Genomic DNA, 7,741 nt, shown 5'->3' with positions numbered 1-7,741 from the left:
CAGAATCAGTGTGTAGAATTCCTAAGAAAGTTTTCCTGTCAGTTTTGTCTCTGTTGGTTTGAAATGTACATTTTTATTTTACTTTTGGCGCCAATCAGTCCAGTGGGTATCTTGAAAATTCGGAACAAGTTTTGTTACGAGATTCGTCCCCGTTCGTTAGAATGTGTTCGTATTAATACTTTTCGAGCCGATTCATTCACCATTTCCTGGCGAGGTTTGTTGTGAGATTTGTCTCCGTCTGTTAGAAACGTCAAACGTTTTAACAGTTCATCGAGATTGGCTGTATAAATGTTGCATATGTTTAAAGATATGATCCACTAGTGACACTCCCAAAAAACTGTCAATGTTAATTTTTTTAACCTGAATTACAGATGTATGAAGTATACTACTAATACAACTGTTCATTATTTTACAAAAAAGAAAGAAAATAATATATTCGTACAAAATGATGCAAAGCTCCACTGAATATTGTAAATAAATTAGTTTGAAAAAAACCACACCTTACAATCCAAAAGATATTGATAACTGGCAATTGATATAATTTCAAAATCATATATCTCTCATTATAATGGAATTATCATTTCCTGACAGCTTTGCAAAATTATGTTAGAAAAAAAAAATTCCTAGCATAAGGTATATGAGAATCTCGCAGTCTCTCGCGATATTTCATTTCCAGAATGTTCGGGAGGAAATGAAATATTGTAGGAGGCTGTGAGTGTCATACCAATATATCTCATGTGAGGAAATGTCGTTTCTGACATAGCCTCGCAAAGATGCGAGGGAGTGATAATTCTTCGCAGAAATATTGTCGAGTTTTATAGTGGTACTTTTGCCCCCCCCCCCCCCCCCCCCCCCGCGAAATCGTATCTCCCACATCACTCAAGTAATATTCAGTAGAATTGAGATATCATTTCACTCACGCCATTTGTCATACACATAGCAATCACATAACAAACCATGGGATATACTATTATCTCTGGGACTTGACTCTTTAAGTTCAAAACTGTCCGATTGAAGGGTTGGTAGCATGTACGAGAAGACAGTTCATAAAACAATCACTTGTTCATTTCAGGTTACCATGGTTATGGTTTAGTGTAATATTTTGCAAAGCGTTTCGGTCGTAAATATTTGACAAACTGACTAAATCACGAAGTTTGGACTCAAAAGTTGATTTTCGTGACAAGTTCGCAAGGTAGTTCCGAAGTCACACGATTTCCATTTGTACCATTTCACTTTTCTTTGCTGAGTGCCTCAATGAACTCTTCGAGTTTCTCTTGAATTTGTCTTACTCTCTCTGCAATAAAGCCCAAAAGAAGATCTAATTAGCATAATTATAGTTATACATCGGCATTGTTTCGATGTCACATATGACCATTGTCTTTTATATGGAATTGTCGGCTCTCATGTAGCCTGGGTGAGAAAATGGGTAAACAAGGAAATGAATGTGGCAACGTTCTATTACTAAGTAGTTCGTGCGAGTGTGAAAAGGCAACTTTGGTAAACGATCGAATCTCTTGTCATTGTCTGCATCACTATGGAAACCAAAATTATTTCTATTGCACTTCCACGATCTGTGCAAAGTGATGGTGATGACGACGACGGTGGTGGTGTCGGTGATGATTGAGTTGATGGTGATAATGAACTGATTGCCCTACTGACTGACTGACCTGATGACCAGGGTGGTGACTATGAAACGAAGACATCGATCGAATCGTAACACAAAGAAAGTGACCAGACCGTATATGGTTGGTATCCAAATCATAACAGGGCGTTACAAAACACAGACAACACGACAAGTACACCGTAGTTCCGGTACTAGGATTTGGGTGAATGAAAACAAGCGAAAACACCAAACTTGAGCAAATATTGATCAGGTGAGGGTAATTTATAAGTAAATCGTAACGATATCGTATATGAACTAGACTAGAAGTAATTCGACACATCGTAATTTAGTGGGTCGATCTTAACTGTAGAATGGGTGTATTAGTCTCACTAATATATCAATGGTTCGGGTGACAACAGACCTGAGAGGAGTTTACAAGTAATACCCCTTACTCCAGGTGCGTTTATAGGAATAAGTTCTCTCATATAGCCAAACGTGCACACACGTGTACGAACTAATAAATGTAAAGATACCTACCTACCTACCTACCTACCTACCTACCTACCTACCTACCTACCTACCTACCTACCTACCTACCTACCTACCTACCTACCTACATACATACATACATACATACATACATACATACAAACGTAAACTCACATACGCGCAAAGCGCAAACAAAATTTCAAAATCAAAGCGCAAACAAAATTTCAAAAATCAAACCACACACACATATACACGTACGAAATAACTAATACAGATACACAAAGCAACTACCAAATGTATCACGAGAACTTAAATAAAATAGACACACATAGTTCACGAAAAATCAAGACACATACCCATGAATACAAATACAATAGATACAGACGGGTTGATAGCCTGAGACAGACAGACAGTCATATATACACCCTAAAACACAGACAGTCATATATACACCCTAAAACACAGACAGTCATATATACACCCTAAAACACAGACAGTCATATATACACCCTAAAACACAGACAAGTGAATATGTATGACCTATAGGGAATGATTGACGACGGGTGTAGACGGCAATACTTTCACTCTTTAAAATTCACAATAAAAAAAACACACACAAACAATAGACAGAAATACAGTAATTCTGACTATTGTCAGCGATAAGAACAATGACGTCACAATACGCTTGCGCAGTACTGTCACGGCCCTTTCACTAAAGATTAAGTCTCAGTTCAGGGTAGAGGCTGACTACATTTACATGCACATATATATATATATATATATATATATATATATATATATATATATATATATATATATATATATATATATATATACACACACACACATACACATACACGTGTGTGTATGTCTGTGTAAATCTAATGAATGGAGTTTTCAAACGAAATGAAAATTCAAAAAAATTAAATTCGTTTTCACACACATCACGGCTACATCTAGTCTAACCACACATGGAAAACAAACAAACAAACAAACAAAAAACAAACAAACTAAAAAAAAAGAAGCTAAAACGGAAAACAGTCGACGCTGTATAAAAGGCACCTTACGTATATTTTACAAACAATAACGATACACGATTCTGTATGATATATCCCATCATTTCCAAATTAGCAATTATCTTGCTCTAAATTTAAACAGTGCAGTACTTGTTTTCCCCCGGGGTTTTCCCTACTTGTATCACACCCCCCCCTGCCATCGGAACAAGTTGTTTTGAGAGAGTCTTGGCGTTCTAAAAATAACTTGCAAGGGAACCACAAAGAAATAATGACACACACACAAAATCCGTGACTCACGCCAACACAGACGCACCTGGAATGATATGAGTAATTTACGTAAAATACTAATAAATAACTACGCCTAAACAATAAGATTTCTTGAAGGACCTACAGTGTACAGAAAACTATGATATAGAAACCTTTGTGGTCGTTTTGTCGTACACACGGTGCACCTATATACTTCTCACTACTGTAAAAGTCTTATTTATATCTCGAAATTTCGATGCTTTACTACATTTCATAGGACCTGGATTATCTATAACTTGCACACTTTACAGAAACATTAGCTGTTGTCGCGATTATCTCGATTCAATCAAATAGTACATTTGGCCGATTTAAAAACGATTTTTTAAAATTCGAAAACGGTACCTGTTTGTTTTCAGTTTGAAATACCAAAGTAGATGATTTATTTAATCGTTAGCATGGGTTGCTGTAGTTTTGAATATTACAAAGAATAAAGTTAATGATGACAATTTCAGATTGTCAAGATTATTAATCAGGCGTGAATAGACCACATTAGGAAGGAAGTGTGTGGGCCGGTCTGAATTAAGATGCCCCGAGCACACTGACTACAATGTGCCAGCTTTCTTGAGATTTACTAATAACTGTTAACTTTAAGGCGTTCATGTCTGTGACACCAAGTATTAAGCTTTTACTTAAACTTTTTCAATCGGGTGAGATACAACTTTATATATAATCAAACAATTATATGTGAATGTATGTCTTCATGGCAATCAAATCGTTCTTTTTGGCATTGTTAGCACATCGTCGTAGAACTACACGTCTCTATACGCCAACGGGCAATGCTACAACCTATGCTATCCATCTGACAGTGAAACATACTCTCCGTCTTACCGTATCTAGTAAAATTCAATCATTCTAAAGTTTGCATTATGCTATTCACAATATCTGGGAGTGGCGCTTTCTATTTTTTTCGTAAACAAACCAACCAACCATAACGGTTACGTTTCAAACACGACCTTACAATGACATTACACTGGATGGAAACAAAATATACTTTTTGTATTACCCAGAATGACACTTCCACTGAATGAAAACTGGAAACTAATGCTGAATCGCACAAAAAAACCCAAGTGTCATTATAGAAATATGGATTTAATCGAGTTCTGAAGATACTTTGCTTACATGTATCTTGTAGTATCCACCTATTTACATAAATGACAAATATTTCGACAGTTTCACAAAAATCAGTATTTTCACTGCTGCAGTTTCAAATGTTGTGGGACGGCTGATGCGGGTATTCATACGTGAAAATAATGTTACTATGAAAAGTGGACAATGCGTGCCCGTATTGACCAAATCGGGGGAAGAAGCAGCCCTTATCCCAGGACCATGCAAACTGACAGTGACATGATGGAGTAGGGGAAAGTGAATGGTATACAAACAGTTGGCAAACATGTCTCCGAAGGTCTTACCCCTCCGGGTTATTCTGACCGTAGCTGGGATCAATTAATCTTAAATTGTTTTAAGTCACAAGTGTGGATGTCATGCAGAAAAGTCACTTGTCGTTCACTGCATCACAATCCAAAAGATTTTACACACCACCACACCCGATAACTGCGATCAGATTGCCACGGTAGAAGGCCTCGGGGACTACTTTGTACAAACCTGCCAATTTTTTCTCTTTTCATTTTACAAACACTGAAACATACTACGCACGTTGCGCAAGAAGCCCACGGGTTTTTTCTCAAATTGTCCCCTTGATTGTGACTTCTAATGGAGGCATTTTTAACACAGGAGGAATTAACATAAGTTGAGCGCTTCATTTAATATATTCACAGGTACTAGATAGACTGACAATTACCCAGACCTGTAGTACGTCTCTGTTCATAACATGACTAATATAATGTAAATTCATTCAACCACGTTAAAAAAAAGCTTTAGATGGGCATTCGTTGGGGGGATACCTTAGTTTTGTATTGCTTGATAATGGACAACTAATCCCTGCCATTGGGCATGTAAGCAACAATAACGCACAACACCAATTTTGTTGCAATTACAGCAAACCCATCATCATCTTGAGCAGATCCCCCAAAACGAATGTATCCCTGTGTTTGTCTTTGGTAGCTGGTTTATTGACGGTACAAGCCACACAAGCTGACAAACAACTTAACTTTTTGCACTTCTAAATCACTTTCATTTAACTAAGCTTTCCGGACCAATTTATTTGTTACCCAAAAGAAGACTGTGTTTTCTAAAGGGAGATCAAAGAATAAACAATCACGAAAACCGCAAAAGAAACAGTAGTAGCGTGTAGCCAACAAGATCTGGGATCGCTATCTATTCGAATTTGGCTGGGGGCATAAACGTCGCCGAGGGCATCGACAGACACGAGTTAGACGAAAGCAGAAAGTATTGCAACCTGTTACATGTAGGTTTGCATCGCATTCTGTCCGTTTCTCTCAAGAACATTTAGCACGTGAAACAATGATACTGACAATTTCAACATCTCGCATCGATTTTTCGTAGTATTACCATTCACTATCTATAGCAATGTCATCGGCTTTATACTGCCATTTTTTAGTGTTATAGTGGAAATCTAGACATGGAGAAAATAATATATATATGGCACAACACCGCATTGCTCCAGTGAGTAGAGAGGTTTGGATGAGAGAGAGAGAGAGAGAGAGAGAGAGAGAGAGAGAGAGAGAGAGAGAGAGAGAGAGAGAGAGAGAGAGAGAGAGAGAGAGAGAGAGAGAGAGAGAGAGAGAGAGAGAGAGAGAGAGAGAGAGAGAGAGAGAGAGAGAGAGAGAGAGAGAGAGAGAGAGAGAGAGAGAGAGAGAGAGAGAGAGAGAGAGAGGGAGGGAGGGAGAGAGGGAGGGAGGGAGGGAGGGAGGGAGGGAGGGAGGGAGAGAGAGAGAGAGAGAGAGAGAGAGAGGGGGGTTAGGGAGAGGGAGAGGGGAATTTCAACCAGTATTAAAGTAATTGTTTCTTCCTTGTCTGTGTGTGTACAGATCTCATCAGTCATAGAAACACAACCCAGTTGCCATCAAAATAAGTAATCTAAATTAGGAACTTATAAAAGTGTATCTACTGAGCTGAAAGATTCTATAAAAAATACCATTACACGTGGCGGGAGGTAGGTGTATTTTGGACAAATGTCGTTAAAAGCAATTAAAGAAACTCGTTAAAAGTCCATCTTGTCTGACATGCACAATGTCAGGGACTCCATCAGTGTCCACGCCGATCAAAAGAAAGCATTCAGACGACGACGTGTATAGGGCATTCCATTGGGAACGACGCAGGAATGTAAGTTTGAAAAAGAATTAGTAAGATTCATTCACTGTAGTGATTACATTGTTTTACAGTTCTGCATCGACATCGAGACAAGCCGTGAATGCTTGAATGATAAATCGAAACCGAGTTACTAATACCAGAGGCACAACACGTGTGTGGTTCGATTGAGATAATACGAAGTAACATTTCAGGGTTGTATCGTTCATACCTGAAGTTTGAAAAGTATTACGTAACGACAACCAAAATCCCTGGTGATACAGAGACTTGTCTTGGTGTTACTATCTCAAGAAGCTCTCTAACCCACAGATTTGTCTTGGTGTTACTATCTCAAGAAGCTCTCTAACCCAGAGACTTGGCTTGGTGTTACTATCTCAAGAAGCTCTCTTGCCCAGAGATTTGTCTTGATGTTACTATCTCAAGAAGCTCTCTACCCCATAAGAATTGTCTTGGTATCTATGAATAAATTCCTTTTACATTTCAAAATGAAAATATATTCAACCTTCTCTACTTTGAACAAATAATTTGAACCTTTTTTTTAAAAAAGGTAATGCAACACAGACAACATGATACTAGTATCAGTGCATGAATGACACCTAAATATTTTCATACTTCAACGCTGGAAGCCAAGTAGTGAGTAAGAAAGTTCCACACATCGTAAAATATAACTGAGATAGAAAATGTTTAGAGTTGTGATGTGGTTTCTTTGAAATCTTTATCCATATCGAAAATTGGACGAACTACAGGAGATTTCGTCTTAGCTTGCAAATGCATGTATCAAGATCAGGGAGACTGATTTAGTTAGACACAATAAAGATAACACACAAACATCATTTACACAGTGTCTGCTCTGTATATTGTTATATTTGTATATATTTTTGTTATCATTATTAATACAATACAGAGTCACTGTGAACATGATGTTTGTGTGATATCTTTATTGTGACTATCTCAACATAAAACCTGGCCGTGTGATCAGTCTCACTGATCTTGATACATTGTTTAAGTAGTATTTGCAAACTAAGACATAAATCCATACAGGTATAGTTGATAGATGTCAGATGAGAGGAAATGGTGATAATAAACTATCAACTTGAAA

At 37.6% G+C, this 7,741-nt stretch overlaps 1 protein-coding gene across 2 annotated transcripts in view; it reads right to left on the bottom strand.

The window, feature by feature from the left end:
- Positions 1-872: 872 nt before the first annotated feature.
- Positions 873-7,741, bottom strand: part of LOC144451644 (dynamin-like GTPase OPA1, mitochondrial) — a 142,371-nt gene continuing 135,502 nt past the window's right edge. For both annotated transcript variants that reach the window (XM_078142538.1, XM_078142539.1), the window contains exon 28: positions 873-1,294. In XM_078142538.1, the coding sequence (XP_077998664.1) occupies positions 1,230-1,294 (65 nt within the window). In that variant the 3' untranslated portion in view covers positions 873-1,229. The remainder of the gene's footprint in view (positions 1,295-7,741) is intronic.

This window comes from Glandiceps talaboti, chromosome 21 (genome assembly GCF_964340395.1).
Source record: "Glandiceps talaboti chromosome 21, keGlaTala1.1, whole genome shotgun sequence".
NCBI classification, from domain to species: domain Eukaryota; kingdom Metazoa; phylum Hemichordata; class Enteropneusta; family Spengelidae; genus Glandiceps; species Glandiceps talaboti.
This window is presented reverse-complemented; position numbering and strand designations above follow the sequence as displayed.